The sequence below is a fragment of the Lycorma delicatula genome, chromosome 9 (assembly GCF_047948215.1).
Source record: "Lycorma delicatula isolate Av1 chromosome 9, ASM4794821v1, whole genome shotgun sequence".
NCBI classification, from domain to species: Eukaryota; Metazoa; Arthropoda; class Insecta; order Hemiptera; family Fulgoridae; genus Lycorma; species Lycorma delicatula.
In genome coordinates this window covers 25,557,387-25,581,403 of record NC_134463.1, presented here as the reverse complement: position 1 = coordinate 25,581,403, position 24,017 = coordinate 25,557,387, and the positions used below count along the sequence as shown (strand labels likewise).

The following is a 24,017-nucleotide window of genomic DNA, read 5'->3' as shown; positions in this document are numbered from 1 at the left end:
AGGTAAGCAATGATAAATTGTGAACATTTTGTGTTTTACCGTACAATTTTCAATTACAACTTTGTCATTTTTGTATGTTTTGAGTTCTGATTAAAATCATATATGTAGCAGATCATGATTTCATGAAGTTACGCTTATATCTACAAGTTAAATTTTAAATAGTTTGAGACTCTTCATTAGGTTTGCAATTTCAATCAATCTCTGTAGAGTAATATGGATAAGTGCCTAAAATGTTTGTTGCCTGTGTTATGATACATAATATTCCAAATTTATTAGTGATATTTATAATTTGGTTGAGAGAATAGATTTAAATAAAGAAGAAGAGGTGGAAGACAGTAAAGAATTTATGGAGGTGGAAGAGGTAAAGCTGCAGTGAAGAGGATAGGTTAAGCAAAATGAAGTGCTGGTTGTACTGTTGCAAATATTGTACCATTTTCTTTAATACTCATATTTTTATGAATATAAAGTATAAATGAAAAAAGGAACTCCTTTTTTAATTTATATTTTATATTATTGATTTGTTTTATTTTATTTTTTATAATAGCAAAATGAGTTGTGTTTGTTGCATTTAGTTGAAAAATGTCAGGAATAAAATAAATGGAAATTAAACATAATGAAAAATGGAAAAAAAATTTATTAATCGTTGTAGTGAAAATTTATTAAAATTTATTATTTTATTAATTTTGTTGTAGTGAAAGTTCATTCTCAAAAATGTTTATTTTTAACTCTTCATATCCCTTTTATGTCCTTATTAAATTTAACTGTTTAATAAGGATGAGTTGCTGCAATTTTTCGATAGTGGAACTAATTCTTCTGTTTCATAGGATCTGTTTTTAATCATTTCTTTATCTCTACTAGTGAATGATCAAGAAGAACTGCTGGATTATAGTTACTGTTAATGATTATCTTTGATGGTGATATTATTGACAAAAATGATGATGGCAAAAAAGATAATTGAACAAGAATATTCACACTGGATTCTAAAAATTCATGGTCTTTTTGAACATTACCTCTACCAATGCTAAGCGAAGTATTTGCTGGATGGTAGAGTTTTAAAATTTCTTTAACATAATATAGTTTTTCTCCCATTCTTCATTTGTTAAAAAACACAATCTTCATTTTTCAATCTTCTTTTTAACTTTTTTTAAATTAGAGTATTCAAAAATTCTTTTTAGTTTATCTACACTTACAGTTCGCCCAATGCTTTTTCTTTAGATCCAACAATATTAATTGATAAAAATTTGTTCATGACAAGTGTGTTATCTTTCAATGCATGGATAAATGCTGCTCATCTTCATTCTGTTTTTCCTTCAATCATATCAAATTATGTTTAACACTAAACTTAATTTTGTCAGACATTTTTAATAAGCTATATGTGATTTGATAGATATACACCACTGATGAAATTCAAGATAACTGACAAATGAAATTTACAACACACAGTTAATGTAAAAAAGTATTTAAATATGTAAAAAATTTATTAGATTTTTTAAATTATTAAAAACTTGTACTATCTTGTCTGTTACATATGAAAAATGTCAATAATTACAGAAAAAAATACTGATCTAGTTATTAGTTATCAGTAATTACTGATTTTTATTAACTTCCTTCAATTACTTAAATTGCAAGGTATTTTTAACTTATTTATATAACATATAAAACATTATTTATATAACGTTTATATTAAATTACTTGAAAAGTAGCTGTAGGAGACCAAAATAAATTTTGCTAGAGAACTTGGCTTACAGAAGTTAACCCTTTCGCCCCTTGGTGTCACATTTCTAGTAGTATTTTTATTCAGTGATAATTTGTCTAAACAACTTTGCATAAGGTTTTCCCTCCTTGCTCATATGATTGTGATTGAATTGTATTTTTACGTTGGTACTTAAGAACAGGGAGATTTTGTTTTCCCTTTCAGCAAATCGACTTCTGACTTGAACAAGTGTTTTGTTTACATGCATGATGGATCTTGCAGGTAATTATTACTTTTATTTTCTATAAAAATCATTTAATAACATTCTTGTTTAGTTAAAATAGTAGCTAACGGATTGTATTTTTAAATGATAGGTATAAAATGCCATTACTTTCAAATTTGAGGGAAAAAACTTACTTAATATTTAAAGTATCACAATTGTTTTTTAGCTGTAGGAGTGTATGATGTATGTCACAATTGTTACCTCATTCATTGAAATATCATTCTACTAAAAAAATATTCATTTAATTGCTGAAGTTCTTTACAGAGTAATATTAGATTAAGGGATTAGATGTAATATTTTCTTATGCAACTTTGCAACAGAAAAGATTTACATGCTAGGTAAAAAGTCATATTTGAAATGTGTTGTTTGAAATTAAATTAATTTTTTTGTGACAATAGTTTGTTCATTATTTAGCTTTATTTGAAATTTATAATGCCTGTTATTTCCAATTATTTTGTGTTGTACAACTTTTTCGATGCAAATAAATATTTCCCATAGTACTTAATTTATTTCTGCATATTTTCACTTCAGAAGGGCAGCAAAATCATTACAATGATGCAATTATCTCCATTCTAGATTACCCTAATTCAGATTTGGAAGGCGGTGATTCCAATGATGAATATGTACCAGATGCAATTTTTCTCCAGGAAGCAGCAGCAGCAGCAGCTGAGTTGGATTCAGAAAACGAGGAAGAGGAAAAAGTATCAGCAAACAGACCAACTCCCTCAGTCAGATCTTCTTGGTCAAAAGGTGTCTTTAACAAGCATATTCCAAATGCTCCAGAAGATCTCCATTTACAATTAGATACCGGTACCAAGATAACAACTACTAATTGTTAATAGTTGGATGGAGTATCGTTTTGAGTGTAAAAATAATTCACTTCCTAAAAAATAGGTTCTAGATCTCTTGCTTTTCTGTTTGGCAATATTTGAATTCTTGATTCATTATAATGAAAAATGTGTGAATTCTCATACAACAGAAACACATTTTTTAAACCTATTCATTCTATTAATGTTGCATTATTATTTTTAATTGTAATTTGATGCTGTGTACTTTACTTTTTTATAAAATTTTTATTTTATTTATTTTTTTATTATTTTTTTTATCGGGCAATATGTTGAATTAAAATAATATTTCAATGTGAAGTAGATTGTACAATTATAATAATTTAAAAACATAAAATATTTGTTATTATTTGTGTTTACAAACAAATAACACCCAAGACCTTTGATTTGTGATAGGTAATAAGAAAATTCTCAAATGTCACAATTGTGTTACACCCAAATTGTACCAGGTATGTATTTACAACCAGATGTCACAGTTTTAATAGGGCCTAAATATTGAAGCCTTAAGAAATTTTTTTAAAAAACAACAATGTATACCATATTTTACTGCATCCTGTTTGTGCAAATTGCAAAACGAAACCAAAAACCAAATTCTATTTGATCAACAAGAGCGAAAGGGTTAAAAGTTACACTACTTCTTACCTAATTATTAAAAGATAAGAAACATGTATGTACCTCAGCTTTAATCTGTTTTCTAAATTCACTTTCATAAATATTGTCAATTTCTTCTAGTGTCCTACTTGTGTTCAGAAATATACGATATTTAAGAAGAACAAGTATATGTGAGGATGCAACAGTACCAACCAAAGAGTTCTTAAAAAAAAAATTAAAAATAACAATTTCAATGTTATAATATATGTTATTTTTTTCATTCAAGTTTACTTAAAAAGAAAAAAATTGTTTATTATAATAAACAATTTTTATTATTATTATTTTTTTTATTATTTAATTATTAAATTTATGCTTAATTTTATATACAGGCAAAAATATAAATGTAATTTTTCTATCAACACCAACAGGGAATCTTAAATCAAGTTGTTCTCTTCAAGATTTTGGGGGTTGGCATCCCAAGGTTGATGCAACTTTTCTTTTCACTACACACTGAGCAGCACAACCTTTTACATTGTACACATACACCACACCACAAACAGTACACAAATTACAATATTTACTTTTGCACAGCTATAAAACAACATCTTACACTGTTCCTTTTTACACTTACACCCGGTGGTGTTGTGACACCTTATGAAATGCAACTGTAACATAAGGTGGAAACTATCATGCTGATGGGTGGATGGCACACTATGTAGTGAGTAGCTGTATGTAGGGTGCCCAGAAAACATTGTTTAAATTCTCTGGGCATCAGGGTGTACCCAGTTCTATAAAGCCCTAGCCCCAGTATGCATGTGCTCTGCTGATAGTCTACTATATCACCAGTAATCATAGAACCATATGTCAATTTCAATAAATATTCCTTTGGCAGCTGTTGGTCCATTTGAAAAAAAATACATAAGCCTGGTAGTTATAAGAGATTCTGAATGACTGTCAGCAGAAAATGTAGCTACTCATGTCTGCAGTGCCATAAAAATCTGTCCCTTTCAAATTGTACATCTGCAATCTATATCTCTCACCAAACTCCAAGTTTGATCCTTGTCCAAATTCCATCTTGTCATTAATAGTAGGGGATTTTAATACCTACCACATTTCATGAAGCTCAACAATTTGTTCTCCTTGAGGAAATATCATAAAATGAGGCAGGACTGGACTGCCTCACTTTATTGTCTGCTGAATGATGGATGGATCATGCACATTTATGTTGTCATTGACTGGTACTTTGTCCAACATCTACCTCTCCCTATGCTTTTTGAGTTTACTCCCTGGTCTTAATTGGTCTGTTTGTAATGACTTACAGCAGTGACCACAAACCAATTATTATTGCTTTTGGTGTTGACTGCGCGGTGAACAAGAGACCATAGAGATGGACAGCAAATTAGAACAGTTATTATAAAGGCTTCCCATCACAGTATGATAATAGTGCTGATGCCCTAGATAAACTCAGCTCTTTTACTTCCCTAGTACTTGAGAATGCTTGTAGATAAATTTCACAAACATCAGGAAATCCAAGACGTCCGCCCATACCCTGCTGGAATGATGATTATCAAAACAATATTAGGAAACTACGGCAGGCAGTGTTTAAGTTTAACTTCAGACCTACAAATGAAGATCTGAATTTGAATCGTAAGGTTAGAGCAATATGTTGTCCGGTATTCATTGATGCTAAGAGAAAGTCACTCCCATGTCCTACTGTGTGGAAGAAGCTTCGTACAATTTGCAGATATCAGAAACAATCTATTCTTAGACTTATTTATGAAGGAGAACTTCTTATGTCATCTTCTGCAATCACAGCTAACATGAAATTTTCATTCAAAGTCCCTAACTTCGACATAGACTAATGAATTTCAGAGACATTAGATACAGATGGAAATACTATCTTTAAAAGTTGGTGATTCGGTCAGTGAATTAAATGCTCCCTTTACATTCAATGAGTTGTCACAGACATTAAAGAACATATATAACACCTCCCCTGGACTGTACAACATTCATCTCAGTATGCTCTCAAACCTTCCCACTAAACCTCTCTTTTCCTGTTTAGCCTTAAGGAATTACCATTCAGATATTATTTCAGAGGATGAATGAGGATGATATATATGAGTGTAAGTGAAGTGCAGTATCAGTTTGGCCATTCCTGAGATGTGTGGTTTGAAATCCAACCACCAAAGAACACTGGTATCCATGATCTATTATTCAAATCCGTTGTTCACTATTCAAATCTGCCTTTACTATGACTTGAACACTGGAATTCTCAACTTCCAAATCACCTGATTTGGGAAGACGTATTCACCACTAGAGCAACCCGATGGTTTTCTCAAACCTTCCCAATTTGGCACTACATAACCTATTGTGTATTTATAATGTGTGTTCTCAGTGTAAGTCTTCCCACCTGTCTAGTCGGAAGCCACTATCATACCATTACTTAAAAACCAGGTAGAAACAAAGCATGCTACTCAGACTACTGCCCTATTGCTTTGACAAGAATTTTGTGCAAAGTGATGGAGAGAATGGTGAATCGTAGCCTTAAATGCTATTTAGAGAAACATGCCCTGATATCTCCACAACAATTTGGTTTCTGCCAAGGACGATCTTCCATTGACCACCTGGTATCACTAGAAACAGCTATCCAAAATGCTTTTCTGTCTCCCAACTACTTGTCACTATTTATTTTGACATCAGGATGGCATACAGCACAGCCTGTTGAGGTATTCTAAATACCCTTAAAGATTGGAGAATCATGGATAATATGCTTGCCTTTATTAGGGGTTTCTTAAATGACCAAACTTTCTGTGTTCGTGTTGGAGATTCTGTGTTGAGTAACATCACCTTGGAGAATTGAGTGCCTCAAGGAAGTGTATTAAGTGCCACCTTGTTTATTATAGCTATCAACAACAGCATTACTAAATATGTGCAGCCACCTGTTTCATGTTCTTTATTTGTTGATGAATTTGCTAAATATATCAAGACCTGTTTGACAGCCACAGCTGAGAGACTACTACAGAATATTACATCTCTCCTTGAATCTTGGTCTAAGGTTACAGGCTTCACATTCTTACCTGAGGAAACAAAATTGTAGTCTTTTCTCGCCTAAGAGATCCTTTTATTCCACAAGTCTTTCTGAACAGCGAGCCAATAGCTCTTGACTTTATTACATTATTTTTTTGATAGTCATCTTACATGGGTCAAACATATAAAACAGTTAAAAGTGAAATGTTTAAAAATTCTAGATATATTACGAGTCCTTAGCAACACCAAGTGGGGAGATGACTGATTATGTATTTTGCTTTTATTATTTTTTAATTTGGTCCTGTTTGGATTATAGTTGCATCGCCTATTCTTCAGTGCACCATACCATGCTTAAGATGCTGGATGCTGTGCACTACGCTTTTCTTTGTCTTCCTACAGGTGTCTTTAGATCAAACCCTGTCATAAACATACTTGTTGATGGCAGTGAGCCATCACTTTGGCATAGACAGGACCAGCTACTATCATCTTACTCTGCCCATCTTAAAGGAAAACCAAATCACCTGGTTTTTAAAGCAGCCCTCAAAAAACCCTCATTTACAATGGTATGAAGACCATCCACATTATACAACATCAATGGGTGTTCGTACCCAGCATTAACTGTACCTTTTAACTTTTGACACACCTATTTCTCCACCATATAGTCCATGGAGACTTGACCTCACCATATATACAATAATTAAAAATCAACAACTCCTAGCAAATGTTCTACCAATTTCTATCCAAGACAACCCCCCAGATGCAGTAGCACACACAGATGGGTCGAAACAGAATGATACCACTAGATGCGCATTTTTAATTAATGACAGAACCGATTTGTTTGGTCTACCTGGTATTACAAGTGTCTACACTGCTGAACTGTACACCATCAGTAAGTCTTTGAGTATCATTAACCAAAATACCATCACATTCTTATTTATAGCGATTCGCGTAGTGCACTCCAGGCTTTAGAAGATTTGTATTCTAGACACAAATCATCATCAAAATTCATAATTAAATTGCTGAGTTGAACTGTCGCAACACACATGTGAGTTTCTGCTGGATCCCTAGCCATGTGGGAATCCCGGGTAATGAATGTACAGATTCCGCTGCTAAAGATGCATGTAGTCAACTCACTTTCACCACTTGTATTACTACTACTGATTTTATTAATTCTGTTAAATACACTCTTCAAGGAAAGTGGCAAGGTTACTGGACTGCTACAGTAGATAATAAACTTTGATACATCAAGAATAATGTGTGCCATGGAGCTTTTCAATCAGGAGTAACCATCAAGAGGAGGTTTATTATTTGCTGTTTGCAAATAGGGCATACTAATCTTACTCATGAACACCTAATGAATCAGACCCATCTACCCACTTGTATTCACTGTGACTGCCAACTAATGATACACCACATCCTTGTGGATTGTGTGTGGTATGTGGCATTGCATCAGAAATTTGAATTAGTAGCTAACACCTGAAATACTCTAGAATACAATATGAGGATGTTATCGAATATCTTGTTTCTGAAAAATCAGATATACCAATTTTAAATTTATGTAACCCAAATAATGACATAGCATTCTAAATTTACAAAATACTTAATTTTGTATATCACGAAGCTTTTGAGAGAACTTGATGGAGTATTATTGTTCAGTATGTTCTATGAGGTTTGATAAAAAAAATATTTAGAATTTTTTAATTTCCCAGGATGTGTAAGTCCAATTGTCACAATTTTTTTTTTGTTGTGCTGGTACGCTTGTCCCTAACATATTTTTACATTGGTAGCCATATTAGATGCTTAGTTTATTGCTGGTTGTCAAAAAGGTTACACATTTTTTGGTACGGTCAGTGATTTTTAAATTGTGGAAAAAATGGAACAAGGAATTTGCATTAAATTTTGCCTTTAAGAATGGAATAAAGTGAATAAATGGAAATATTGAGTGTTGCTTTTGGTGGTTCTTCTATGATAAAAAAGTGTACAAATATTTCCAAGAGGGCCATGATGAATTGAAGATGTTGAGTGTCCTGGATGTTCCAGCACATAAAAAAACAACTGATGACATACTGAAAAAGTGAATCACCATCAGAGTTGAGGGGGGGGGGTAGCAATAAGGATTACTATCTGGAAGTTCTGTGCCATTTGCATAAAGCAATCAAACGTCCACATATGTAACAAAACAATTCATAACATTTCAGTAAACTGCTAGATTACTGAAATTAGTGTAATTTGTAAAATAAATTAGTAATACTGGATAACTAGAAACTATTCAGAGTTTTCTGATTAAATTTAAAACTTCATAACTGTTTGAACACAAAAAAATTTATATTCTACTCACAGTTTTGTCTACTACAGGATAAACTCCATGTTCATGATTGGTTAAAATATTTAAAATCTCAGCAGCAAAAACAACGGGAGACAAAGTAATGACTTGTTTGGACATTATATGCTTCACCGCTACTTCAGATGAGAAAGCAGGAGGATCAGGTAATATGAATGGCAATCCAAGAAATATGATTTGAGATTCAAACCAAGGCTGGAAATAAAACAAACAGAAAAAAAATCATTTTATTGCATTACCAAAATCACACAAGTTTAAAATACATTGAAAATCATTTACATTTATTTTTTGTATTATTATTATTATTATTATTAAAGTTTCTATAACTGACATTTTTTAGTGCTTTAGCAAATAACACTAATCAGGAATTCAGTCCTGATTTCTTAATGTATGAATAATCAAAGGGTAAGAACCAGCCAAAGAGTCAGACTCAGTAATGTAACATTGGCTGGCCAGATTACATAATGTAAATTTTTTATCTGCTTATTTTATTTTAAATTTAATTTTTTAAATGTTTATTATGAAGTCATATTTATATATATGTAGTTATTATATTTAATTGACTTATTATGTTATATTTAATTGACTAAGTTATGTTTGATATGTAATTTTGTATAAATATATCTTTTATACACAACTGATGATGCAGGATCCTGCGAAAATGTCTTTGGAATAAAAAATAATGTGTCATTTCATTTACTTTGTAATTCTGTACTTGGGTTGGTCAAGTTGGCTTTAAATGATAAAATATATATATATATATATATATATATATATATATATATATTATATATATATATAATATATATGCTTATTTGTTTGCTATTTAATAGTAGATTTATTTATACATTTGAATACATTTTATAAAATGTAAGCAAAAATCCAATGTTTTTTTAATTTCTGAATTCTTATATTTTAACAATAGAATCTGTTAAAATATAAAATATTTATTTTAAGTGAGTGAGTGAGTGTTTTCATAATAATTAAAAATCATACTTCCATTTTTTTTTAAACTAACCCTATGAATAAATTAATATTCAAATGCTGTATGTTTAGTATACACCTTGCAAGGTAAGGTAGATGGAAAAATTAGCATTTCTGGTCTGGAAATAATAGAATTAAGAATAATAATGATAATAATAATAATAATAATTATGCTATTATAAGCATAATAAAATTGTTACTTTAATCAGAATATGTTAACGGCAAAACAACCATTCTTTCTGAAAATTTATACATGAATATCTTCAGCATAAGCCAAGAAGATAGAACATATTAATAAAAAATTAATCTAATTATATAACAGTCTAATAATAATAGGTGAATGAAATACCATAAAAAAGATAGAAAGAAAAAAATCAGGCATAAATCATGGGCAACCTTGATCAATGAAATGAAAGAGCAATTAGCTCTAAATTTCTGAATTTTGTACAACAATGAATTTTTGACTGCCAATATCCATCTTAAAAACCATAATATAATAATATACATAAGGATGAGGCCAGGAGATGCAAGTAGATATCAAATAGGCAAAAGATTTTTAAATCAAATTGTGCAGTATGAAACATAACTGGTTGCAAACATGATTCTGATCACAATTTAACAATGACAGCAATTAGGATAATGTTTAAGAAACTAAAGAAAAAATGAAAAAAAAAACAGATAGATAAGAGAATGATTTTAACTAATGATCTGAACAAAACATAGGTTTATTTTTTAAAAGTTAGTACATAAATAGATTCAATGTAAATGGATAAATTTAAAAAAAAATATTAAGACAGGTATCCTGGTAAAAATAATCTGAATTGATGGATGAATATAAATGTATAAAAGAAAAGAAAATGCAAAAGAAGATGACAGAACTGGAAAAAAAAGAAGAAAACTAATTTAATAGAAATTACACAGTAGTTACGAGAGACTGGTTGAAAAAGAAATGTAGTGATGTAAAATAGAAAACAATTCAGAAAAAATATTTTGAGAGTAATTACTTTTCCATAATTTTGAATAAGGATGTGTGTAGAAAAATAGTTGTCATTTCTTAGATTTCTTTCATTGATGTTTGTAAATTTTTGCAAACATTATTGTGACAGCAGGCGATTGTTACTGTGTAACAATAGACATTTTAAGAAATATTTATGTACTTAGAGGAAGTTAATGTAACTTACTGGAATAATTAATGCTTGTTCGTGGAAGTTTCACAAACATCAACAAGACATTGCAAATATGAAAATTTGGAAGATTATGAAAATGAAGGGCATGTTGAGGAATTGATGGTGTTATCAAAGGAAAGTATAACAATTTTCTAAATGTAAATAGAGGATTATAATGGAACAGAATTAGAGAATTTGAAGCGGAAACAGACTGAATTATGAGAATATGTATAACCCATAATCCATTTTGTTCATTAAAATACAATAGATGAGGCCTAAAAAGGATCAAGAGAGGTTAAATATTAGGAGATCAAAATATAAATTTTTGCAAACATTATTGTGAGAGGAGGGAATTGTTACTGTGTAATTACAGAAATTTTAGGGAATAATATTAGGAGAAAAAAATCTGTAGTTCAGAATAAAAAGAATAAGAATAAAAGAGAAAAGAATAATTAATCCCCTTACATCTATTGCAATATAATACCATTCAATGTTGAATTTATTCATATATCCTGGGATAAAACCAAATCAAACTAAGAACATTTTACAAGGAAACATTTATTTTTTATTTGTTTTATTCTGGATAAATTACTCTCTTCTAAACAACATGCTTCTGTAGTAGTATAAATCATGAATTACCTTCCATAATTTTGAACAAGAATGTGTATGGAAAAATATTTGTCATTTCTTAAATTTCTTTCACTGACTTCAGTTATTTTACTGATTTGGCATATTTAATATAAATGTAAATTCAATAACACAAAACTATGAGTAGAAATGTTACATTTTTTATATGATTATTGTTTTCTCACCCAATATTACCTAGATCATTATCAAATACTTTAAAACACACATTAATGTTAAAAAGTGTTCAAGTTAACATTATATTTCTGTCATCTTCTTAAAAGAAAACTTATTTCATCTGAACAATGAAGAGAATTTGATTGAACAGGAGTGATGGAAAGTGAGAAGATAAATTAATTCATATCCTGACCCAATTATTTTTTGATAAAAATTGGAATAAAATAAATCATCAACCTGTTAACATTAAGAAGATTTAGCAGTGTCTGAATTAAGTATAATTTTAAATTTAATTAAATAATTTAAAACATAATAACAATATTGCTTACTGGTGTAAGTAAATCTCCAACCCATTTAGCAGTTAATAACGTAAACATAAGTGGTAAAAGTAAGTTAACAGCTCCTGTAATTTCAACCGCAATTATCGTCACACTAAATGTAATTCTTAAACTTCCTGATAACTGGGCTATGGCAGCAAGAAATGTATATTTTACAGGATCAAACCACTTCTGTAAAAAATTCAAAACGCATTTACTTAAAAAAGGTTTTAAATTAAAAATAGTTAACATGCTCATTGGTTATCTAAAATTCATTCACAAATATTAACTCTTTGGTCATGTTATACAGATACTTCAGTAAGTGGGAAAATTTAAAACTCCTTGTATCTAAATAAGGTTTTTTTTAACAAGAATGTTTCTACATTTTTTTGTTAAGTAAGACATGCTATTTTATTTTTTTTAAATAACGCTTGATAGGTGGGCACCATTATGATCTTCTTTTTCTTTCTTTTCTGAATAGCCTCTGGAATCACTGTAAGGTATTACTTCAGAGGATGAATGAGGTTAATATGCATGAATGCAAATAAAGTGTAGTCTTTTACAGTCTCAAGTCAACCATTCTTGAGGTGCATGGTTAATTGAAACCCAACTATCAAAGAACCATCAAGGACCATCACTGAACGATCTAGTATTCAAATCTGTATGAAAGTACCTGCCTTTAATAAGATTTGAACCATTATGATCTATGCAATCCTGTAGTCTTAACTGAAAATTTTCCATTATTTACTGTAACATGTCAATGAATGCATGCAACTTCTTGAATGTTTAATTTTAGTTCTACTAACATTTGCAATCGCTCAACATAGACCTTGCTTTGAAACAAACCCCAAAGAAAAACAATCGCATGCAGACTAATCTGGACAACTAACCAACCAAACAATATCCTCACTTTTGGAATGATATGGTTCAGGAGTTCTCATAAAGCAATAATATTCATGACTTGTAGCACTGATTTGGTGTAACCAGATAATTTGTGGTAATCAAATTAAAGCTTGCCTCAAAAATGTTGTGACCATGGGTGTGTAAAGCACTGCAGTAATGGTTGAAGCATTTTCCTGAATGTCTTGAAAAAAGAATGGTCCAGTAATGCAGGTAATTGAAGTGCACAACATACTGTGATGTGACCTTCTGACTATGTTATGTTTTTTCATATACCTGAAGTGGATTTTCTGCACCCCAACATTGACTATTCTGCTTATTTACATAGCTGTTCTGATGAAAATGAGTTTCATCTGACAAACATATAATAGATAAAATTTTCTTCACCATCCAAATGCTGCAACATTTCTTGAAAAAAATTCATATGAGGAACCAAATCAACGTCTTTTAATTCATAAACAATTTGAATTTTATAGGGATTAAAACTTCTTAAGTTCTTGTGTAAAATTTGGCAGTTCATTGTCCAATTGTTCACTGATATTCAATGATAATGCATATTTAACCATAGAACATTTTTAACTATGTGTTTTGACAGTTCGAAACTCTATCAGTGTTTTCTGGCATTCTAATGCTTTTTGCTACTCCTTTATATTTATATTAAATGTGAACTCAGTTCCTCAAACATTTTAACCTATAAGTTAATTTCATAAACAGATGGTACCTATCCATGACACAGAATACTAAGGTTATGTGAAATAACCTTCATACAGTAGTCTGAGACCCATAATATTTATAAAACAGTTTGACAAAGGGAACATGATGTGGACCTGACCACTGTTCCATGTTTACTAAATGACATTACATGACTGACAATATATCATCAAATTCAGCCCCTTTATCCAGATGAATAACCAAGCTTTTAAAATTTTCCCGCTTCACTGACGTGCTCTTTAAATACAATTCCTACACATGCGGTTTCCATAAAACATCGTCTCAAGTGAGTTATATCTGTTTATCCCTCTTTGTCCTAAAATTATGAGTAAAACATATTATAATATTTATATCCAGGATAAGCTTTTCAAATATGTAAGATACAAAGATAAAACAAACAAAAAATCATTAGGACATGACAAAAAACAGATATATAAAAAATTCTTTTACATCACTCTAAATGCTAACAGATATTGTTCCCTTCATCCCTTAAAATTAAAAATTCCTCTATTTTATTCCAAAAATTATGAATAAAATAGGTTTTACAATCAAAGGCTATATTTTAAAGTTTAAACAAGTTACAACGTTCTGAAAAGTAATAATTTAATTCATTTATTCATCTAATACAAAACGAAATACTAAAACGTTTGGTTATAGAAAAGTAAAATGGAATAAAAACTTTTTTAATTTGATAAGAGATTGTACAATATAATTTTGTTTTATAGGTAATATTTTTCTTGGCATTATTGTCAAAGAATTACTGTGAACATTTATTTATCAACTATGTAATTTTAATGTAAACCAAAACTGTTTGCTTTCTTGCAGTAATCTTTTTGTAATCAATAACAAAAATCATTTATAATAATAAAAATAATTTATTTTGATTACTAGTAATAATTTTAAGTGTAATAATTTCAAAAATAATTCATTTTTTTCACATTTAATCGTTATTTGTATTCCTTTTCAATATTATGGTAAGTACTACATAATACTGATAAAGAGTTCAAATGCAATACCAAACATTTTGAATTCTACTGAGAAAATTCAGTGATTAGGAACAATTATTAGATTTCAATTTTTTTTAAATTCTAAATATGATTTGGCTTATGATTAAAAACTTATTAATTTAATTTTTTATTATAATTTTAGAAAATTAGTAATGACATTAAATAACACACTCAACAATAATTTACAAACTTGAATTCATGAACCACTTACAATGTCTGGAAAGATTTTGTTAAGCAAAATCACATAACATCGCCCCCACATGGCACCAATAAGCAAGTTAGGAACAAATGCTCCAACAGCAATGTTAATCCCAACTGTGTACATAGCTAAAACATAATAAATGATGAACATGCAGAACGCAGGTAAAAAATTGATACCATCTGTAAGCATAAATAGATAAATCAGTTACATAAAAAAGTAAAAGAATAATTATAAAACTATATAGAACTGATAGTTTGAGTTTTCTATTTGAAAAAATAATTCAACAGAACCAAAGTTAAACAAACAAACAGTTGAAGTATCAACTGTTTGTTAACCCCTTTAGCTATAGTTAATTAGTTTAACCTTCAGTTAAATAGTTAATTCCTAAATAGTTAATCGTTAATTCCTTCAGTAGAAGGACTTAACTATTTAATAGTAGCATAATTATCTAGCTTAAAAGTTAATCAATAACTTTTTTTATTATTAAAAAAAATTACAACTTTAAAATAATGGATTAAAATGAATAAATGTTGTTAATTTTTTTTGAACAATATTAATCTAATTCTTTGTGGATGAATTAATTTTTTAAATATTATTCAATTGTATGTTCTAACAGATTGAAAATTGAATTTAATAATAAATTAGTTCATAATAACTTTTTATTTTTTTCACTTTTTTTCTCTGAAAAAACTCCAGATTTTTTCCTCAAATATATTAATTAATAATTGTGTACAAATTAAATCAATAATATAACATTGTTTTATTGAATAATGGATAAATTTATCCATGTTTTTGAATTTTTTTAAAGCTATATATATATGTCTTATTTAAAGGCAATTCAAGTATTAAAAGCATTTAATGCTTTTATGAAATTTTTGTACAACATAATGAAATCTAAAAAAAATGTTATATGTTATTAGTGTGTGAATACTAGTTTTAAGCAATAGGCAGGTAAAATGAGCAACTATTTTGCTTAAAATAAATGAAGTGATAATTTTTCTGTATCAACATTTTTAACATAAAAGTTAATTAATAAAATGATGTATACAACATACATAACTCTCATTTTAAATATATTACTCCTTTGTCCTCTCTCCCCAAAGGAGGAAAATGCCCCCATTTTTTAAAAGTGTAAAATATGTGCCCTAAAGTTTATATATATTCTGGTTTGATGGAATTTAAAAAAGACATAAATACAAAAAAATTTACTTAAAATTAGAAAGGATCCATGGGACATAATAATTACGATACTTCCATACTTGTATAGAAGTGTTAGTATGTGAACATAATGAATCCACTTAGCAGTAAGTATTATTGTAGTTTAGATCATAACTTAAAGAATAAGGAGTACTGGTGCTATCAGTGTGGAATGTGATTTTAGAATATGTGAGGAGCAAACCATGGTAGAGGATCAGAATGTTTTTTGTTTGTATGAAAATTTAGATTGGACTTTTTGGGATAAAATGTACATAAATAATGTACAATCTAATTACTGATAAGATGAAGCAATGTTCTTGAAGATTTCTAAAAATATATATATATTGATTGTGTGTGTGTGTGTGTGTGTGTGCGCGCGCACACACACTCGCGCGTTATGTGAGTGTTGCATATTAACAAGCTGCAAGTCTTTTTATCTTCAGCAAATTGAAATATTTAAAGATACAGATTAATTTTAGTATTTTTGGCAATATAATAACAGCAGGATAGGGAAAGGATGTTAAATTAAATAACTAAGATAAGTGTAAGAAGTACTTAAGGTTATTTATTGCTTTTTTTTAATACCCAATAGGTCAATAAAATCAAAATATAATGCATTATTTTAAGAAAGAACATAGACACAAAATACAGGCAATATTTAAACTGCCGGCTAAGTAGATAAATTTAGTTCATTCATTCCTTGCTTAAACTAAGTCTAAAAAAGAAATAGTGAGTTTCATAGTCTATATTTTTCTTTACTTCAAATAATAGGGGTAAATAGTTGAGGTAAGAGAGTAGTACCAGTGGTATTGGTCTCATTTTCATGAAAAATGGCTAGTAAGTAATCCAGTAATTCAACCTACACAGAACAGAACCAGTTGTTTTATCTGTTTTTAGTTTTAGTAAATATATATTGGCTATTTGGAAATTCCCAGCCTGACAAAGAAAATACAAGCTTTTTCAGAATTTCTATTTTCATTTTTCAACATAAGTCACCTTTCAATTTGGCACTTGAAGACGAATGATTTTCTAATTTTTTAATCCCTCTGTATCATCTGATTGTCCAACTCTGCAAAATAAGCGTTTGTCTCAGTTTTTATCTCATTATTAGAAGTGAATCTCTGTCCAGCAAGCTTTTCCTTCAGGTTTGTGTAGAGGAAGTAATAGTTGGAAACTACATATGACATGTGGAAACACTTGGAAGTGTAGGTCATAGAGATTTTCAGTAACATCCTGAGACATGAGTGCAGACATGTGAAATAGAACTTTCTTTTTGCCAGATGTGGATATTTAGCCTGAATAGCATCCTTCAATTGGTTCATTAGTGAAGAGTAATAATACTCCCTGGTAATGGTCCTACCATTTTCTAGGTAATCTATGAATACCATACCAAGAGTATTCCAAAATAGCCACGACTTTTGCTGAAGATGGAACAGTTTTTATTTTCTTTGACGTACTTTCATCTGCTCCCACAAACTGTTCGGACTTCTGATTGGTCTGTAACATACAATGGTTAATCCATGTTTCATCTACCGTAATAAAATATCGAAGAAACCCAGTGATACTGTGCTTAAAAAGTCTAAACACCCTCAAGAAGTGTGCAGTTAACTGTATTTCTGGTTGACAATTAACAAACAGTGCACCCATTAAGTGGAAAGCTTTTTCATACCCAAAACATTCTGTAGAATACAGTGGACATGGTTTATCAAGATGTTTGCAATGTAAGCAAGCTCAAGTACCTTCAATTTGTGATCATTTAACACACAATTGTGGATTTTTGTTAACAAATTCATTAGTTGTAGTGGTATTTGTGAATCGTAAGTGTTCATCACAGAATAGATGTACGATCGACCATATTTGTATTCAGCATCACACTTTTTTATCATTGAAAGTGAAGGGGAGGAATACTTTAAAGTGGTATCAACTCTTTTTTTTTTGTCTGTTGGTTAAACTTTTTAAAATGAAAAACTTTAAGCTAGAACTTCAATTTTATCATTTTTCAGAAAATGAAGTTTGGTTTACTTAATCACCACAGACAAGCAAAATACTCATGTCTAAGGATTATACTTGATAAATATCAGTCATTTGGTCATACCTCTGCCATCATTATGTCAGGCCGAGAACTTTCTGACGACCCTAGGGTGTAATTCTCCGAAAAGTAAATATTAGGTGTGAATGAAAGAGATTATGCAAGTCATATCTATTCATAGATTTCAATAATTTAAAATTATTAGATGTATTTTGCCATTTACTCTATCTTATTACTGAACTGAATCTCTGTAGTGCTGGACTGAACAGAAATTCCAAAGGATTAATAATATATATTTAAGAACAACATTTATAAAACAGAATCCTACAAAATTTATGCAAATCCATAATAAAGTAATATCATTAATATAAAAGGTAAAACTTATCTCAATAATTTAGTAAAACCATCAGGATGATTTTAAAAATTCATTCACTATAGTTTTCTATCACTAAAAATCATAATTTTTCAAAGAATATGAAATTAACTCACTAATCTTTGCATGCACAATCCAACGTAAAGTCTCTTCACCAGTACTTAAAGTATAAAATGAGGATTCACTGTAACCATTCTTACATCCCATCTGTAATAATACAATTAATAATAAAATAATACTTTCTTATATAAAAACTGATTAAAATGTTTATGGTAAAAGTAACTGTTATTCACAAATGTTCTAAAAAACACATAGAAATTAAGATTGTAATGTAAATGTATTTGTCTTCCTCTACTGGGGGTTAGATAGTTTTGAATTATATTTAATAAACTTGTAGAGTTTATGAACAAAATCTACTGCATAATAAATCTTCCAAAAGTAATCCATAACATTGAATTTGTTAAGGGTGTACTCTACATTCAACAATAAAATACACTGTCTACATTAAAATTAAGAAATAAAAAAGTTAACATTTTTAAAACAATTTTTTTTTGTCCAGGCAAAGATTCTTTTTAAGAGATGTCATGAAATAAGATAGCAATGAAATGAAATAAAATGTAAAAATCTCAACCATAATTAATTCTATTTCTTTTAGACCACTAAAGTTAACATGCTGGATGCAAATTTACTTTGGGTGAGTTTAGTATTGTTATACATATAATCTGAATGATAATATACTCTTTTGTTGTACTGACTTTAATTATAATTTGATTTCCTTCAAAAAATGCTACTTACTTGAACTTAATATAATTTTGTTGATACTAGCATGTTATTGTATTAAAATTTATTCATTAAAAAAGTAAAATCTCACTTTAACTGCGTTTCCTGGTTGCTCAGCTTCAACACATGAGTCGGATAAATACATAAAAATCACTTGTGCAACTGAAGTCAATACAGCAACTAAAGAACTTTCAATGAGCTTTGCAAAATTAGATTTAAGATGTCTGAAAAAAAAGAACATAGAATATACAATTTTTTCTAATGTAATTCAAACTGAGATATACAACACTTACATATACTTAAATATTATAAACAAATGCAATAAAGTATTGAACATTTTCATAAAATGGTTATCCTTTCTCTTAAATTTTGTTAATGGGAGGGGATATATTTATTTAATTGTCTTATCCGGAACGGAACGGAACGCAAGGATGTCGGAGGGTGCAATACCCTCCTACTTTCCGCAGTATACGGACTTCCGTCCTTTGCTGCTGGGTGATTCTAATGTACTGACGGTTATTAATAGTGGCTGACGTTTATTCATTTTGTGAAGTTTGGATTGCGTTCCGATCCAATGGAGGGTTTGTCGGTAGCGGCCCGACGGAACGATTTGCTAATAAGCTTATCTTCCGTGACGCGCTCCATTTCAGCCAAGGATTATATGAAATCCTTCATTTAAGGGGGCGTCCTCTCATAAGGAAAGGACGTCCGAGGCGATTTTTGGACCTACACGTAATTATTTACTTAATTCAATTCAATTTAACTTGGTTTGAATTAAGGAAATGTGGTTGGATGGATTGCTCTGGGGCGTTGCGCCCCAGAGCTATCTCAGTCAGTAGAAGTATGGTTTACGATTTACTATTCTGAGCGCGATATACCTCTATTAAGGATTAGATGTCTGCCCGCCGTAAGGGCAGGCAGGAGAGATATACATAACGCAGGTTGTTTTTCGTGCGCCCGTGCGTCGGGATGGTGACAATTTTGAATAAGACGCCCCCCTATTATATATAAATTTGGACTTGATGCAGCTGCTGGTCTAGCCCTACAAAATATAATGGTCCGCGGAGGGTTTGGGGGGGTCTGGTTGTGTGTCTTATCCAACCTATGTAAGACTCATATATAGGTTGTGGTGAGAAATTTGAATTGGAGGTTTAAATCTTTTATCCTGACTTTATGCTTTTTGAATTAAATAGCCTAAACAACTAGTGTTAGTACTTTATTTTTTGAAAACACTTTTAAAATTATTTCATAGAATTTAATGTGTTGTTTATTTGTTAGTATTGATTTTTTAATTTATTTATTTTACTTTTTTATGAATGTTTTTACTTTTCCTCAGTATGTTTTTGTCCATGGTAATGAAAATTATTCTAAACTATAAACGTTTTAGGTTGTAAACAAAACTAATTTAATTTTTAAAAACTAATTTAACTTTTTAAAAAAAACTTTTATCATAACATTTTCACTTACGACCATTTTCAATAACTAGTACTGTTGATCTTACCCAGAAGTCAGCAGATGTTATTACATTGACATCAAAATTGATATTCAATACATTTAAAAAAGAGTATTATATCTTAACACTCTCAAATATTATGAAATTACAAAAAAAAGATAAACTAAATGAACAGAGTCAATTCAAATTTGATATACATTTAAACTACTTCTTAAATATGTATTTGCCTAACTCAAAAATAATCAGCAATATCATCTGAGATCAGGGTAAAAACAGAAGCAAAATTCACTGAAGATATCCACTAGGGCAGGGGTGGCCAACGTTTCTGTATATAAGATCGACTTTTTATCTTAAAAGTGTGTCGCGATCGACGAAAGGGGGAAGAAGGGTGTGAAATGCATACTATGTTTATACACTCTGTTTCTGTATAAGGTGCATTCCAGCGAGGTATGGGTAGATAAGTAAAATATATTATTTTTTAAATCACTTATTAAGTTTTCGAGATGTAGGCTCATGAAGAAAATAAATTTCCAGACCCAACTTTTGATAGCAGCATCCCGTACCTAAAAAATTCGAGTTTCCGACACTTTTTCAAGATAGTAAAATTATCATTACTAACTTAAAATGCAATTTAATTTTTTTATCAACTGCAATGTATAAGTTGTTGTACTATTTGTTCGTAAATATGAAAAAGTTATAAAAATGCACAGTATGGCTGATAATTTGATTTCAATATTTCACTTTCGCGTTTTTTTGGGCCAGGAAAATTTATAATGAAAGAATATGACTTACTTTTTGCTAATCTATCAATAGCTCGCTGAGTAAACCTCGTACTGAAATATAGATATACGGCTTATCTAACTGCGTAAAAAACAACAATAATTATTTAAAGGGCCAAAAAACTCACGTCCAGGGGAATTAAAAGAACATGGATAATTATTAACAAATTTATTAATTCAAAGTAACTACGGATAAAGACAGATTTAGAATTTACTTTGTTGCCTTAACATTAATGGGAAGACTGAGTTTGCATGTCTCTAACCAAGGAATCATAATTAGGTGTATACCCTGACAAAGATAATAATAATGAGTCTTCAGTGTGGGAATCAGTCAGGACAGAACGTTGTTTAGTCTTAGTTAGCTCAAGTATGAAAATGCCGATTCGCATAGGTATGTAGATCCGAAACAAGAATAGATATATCCGCTACATTTGGTGATACTGGGATATCTTTCTCGATTGATATATTTCCAAAAATCTTCTTCAAATTTTCTGGAATGTAAGATTAAGTCAGTTTGTAAAATTATAATTTCATTTTCTAATGCCCTTTGATCCATATGAAATATGTCTGAAATTTTTTTGCTAATGCGTTTCCCACTTAAATTTTTTTTAAAAGGAAAATATATAAATTCCACAATTTCTTTAATTTAAAAATCCTGGAATCTTACCTCAAAATCTTCAATTACTTGGATTTCCGCAACGTATTTGTCGATCTTATAATTAATATTTTTATGTTTTTGTACGTTACCTGCCGTATTTGGAAAATGATTCAGATTATTTTTTTGCACATCTTCTATTAGCAAAATAAATTTTGTTTTATATGCGTCTATGCAGCTGATCATATCAATTACCTTTTTATTTTTACCTTGTAATTCTAAATTTAAATGACTTAATATTGAAGTAAAATCGTTAGAAATGCTAAGTCACTAAGCCAAGTTTCATCATTTAAATTTTCACAGTTTCCATCTTGTTCGTGAAGAAAATCTGTAATTTCAGACAATAAATCACGAAATCGCTGCAGAAATTTACCTCTGCTTAGCCATCTGACATCGGTATGTAGTAATAATTTAGGCTGGCCTTCATCGAGCTGCAATTGGAAGAGACGCCGTTTGAGGGAACTTCCTCGAATTGAATTAACAATTTTAAATGCTATGTCCATTACCTCTTTTGTGTTTAGTCTCTTGCTAGCTAACACTTGCTGGTGAATTATGCAGTGATAGCTCAAAAAGGCTGTGAATTCATCTTCATTTTGACATACGGCTATAAATCCTGCAACCTATCATTGCAGCTGCGCCATCCGTTCTTATTGAGACTAATTTAAAAAGTGGTACTTTCAAATCATTGAGCAAGTTTTTAAAGGCTTTGAATATGTCTACATCTCTAGTCCTTTCCTTCAAAGAAATCATACCCAACAATTCTTCTTTAGATGTAAAATCCTTAAAAACCATACGAACGAAAACAAGTAATTGTGCTGTATCACTTATATCTGTCGACTCATCACACTGAAGGGAAAAACAAGAACATCTATTAATATCATTGTATAACTACTCTTTTACATTCCCACTCATCCTTTCAATTCGTCGCATCACTGTGTTTCGAGACAACTGTAGATCTCGAATTGCAGAAACAATTTCACTCTTGTTCTTAAAATCGTTAAAAAGTGAATCTGACATTTTCAAAAAAATTTCCTTTACAAATTCACCGTCGGAAAATGGCTTACATTTTTTTGCTAAGAGATAGCTTACTTTGAATGATGCAGTAGTTACTGCTTGTGATTTCAACCTTGGTTTTTTAAAAATGCTTATTGATTTGTTAATTGAGTTTTAAAATCCCTAACTTTATGTTTTCTCAGTTCAGAATTTGGTTGATAATCTGTTTGATACTTGTTATGAAAAGCTAAAAAATGTCTCTCCAGATCACCCTTTTTAGCAATGGCTACCGAGGAAAGGCATATTAAGCAACATTTATCATTCACCATTGTAAAAAAGTAATCGAGTTCCCATTCTTCATTGAAGTGATAAGTTTTCGATTTTTTCGGTGTACTATTCATGACCATGGGTATACTAGAATGCAAAGAAATATGACAATTTAAAGAATAAACATTGAATTAAATATTTTCCTAGAAAATTCAAAAACTCATGAACTGCGGCAATTATTTCCGTTACATTGAGAGAAATAATAACAATACTGCATATTACGATCGGGGACAGCAATACAAGTATATTAAAATCTAATATAGATATATTCAAATTTACAAGAAGTATGTTAAAGTTAAAATATATTTATTACGGTTTACAATACTGACTTCTTAATTTAAATAGAATTATTGTTATTCCTAATATACTCGTATTTGTAATACTGTCTCTTATTTTTCTCGCAGTGTAATGACAGCAGTTTAGAGATCTGTTACGAGAATAGTCACTTATCAAGTAAATAGATAGGTTTTTTTTGTCTTCAGTCATTTGACTGCTGGTTTGATGCAGCTCTCTAAGATTCCCTATCTAGTGCTAGTCGTTTCATTTCAGTATACCCTCTACAT

General features: G+C 30.0%; 1 protein-coding gene across 1 annotated transcript in view; it reads right to left on the bottom strand.

Moving 5' to 3' along the window:
• The window catches only part of LOC142330433 (H(+)/Cl(-) exchange transporter 7-like), a 55,930-nt gene that overhangs the window by 13,408 nt on the left and 18,505 nt on the right, over window positions 1–24,017 (bottom strand). The window contains exons 6-10 of the mRNA XM_075375669.1: window positions 19,339–19,471; window positions 18,584–18,674; window positions 14,878–15,047; window positions 12,061–12,240; window positions 8,778–8,975 (exon numbers count right to left, since the gene is read on the bottom strand). Coding sequence (XP_075231784.1) covers window positions 8,778–8,975; window positions 12,061–12,240; window positions 14,878–15,047; window positions 18,584–18,674; window positions 19,339–19,471 — 772 coding nt within the window. The remainder of the gene's footprint in view (window positions 1–8,777; window positions 8,976–12,060; window positions 12,241–14,877; window positions 15,048–18,583; window positions 18,675–19,338; window positions 19,472–24,017) is intronic.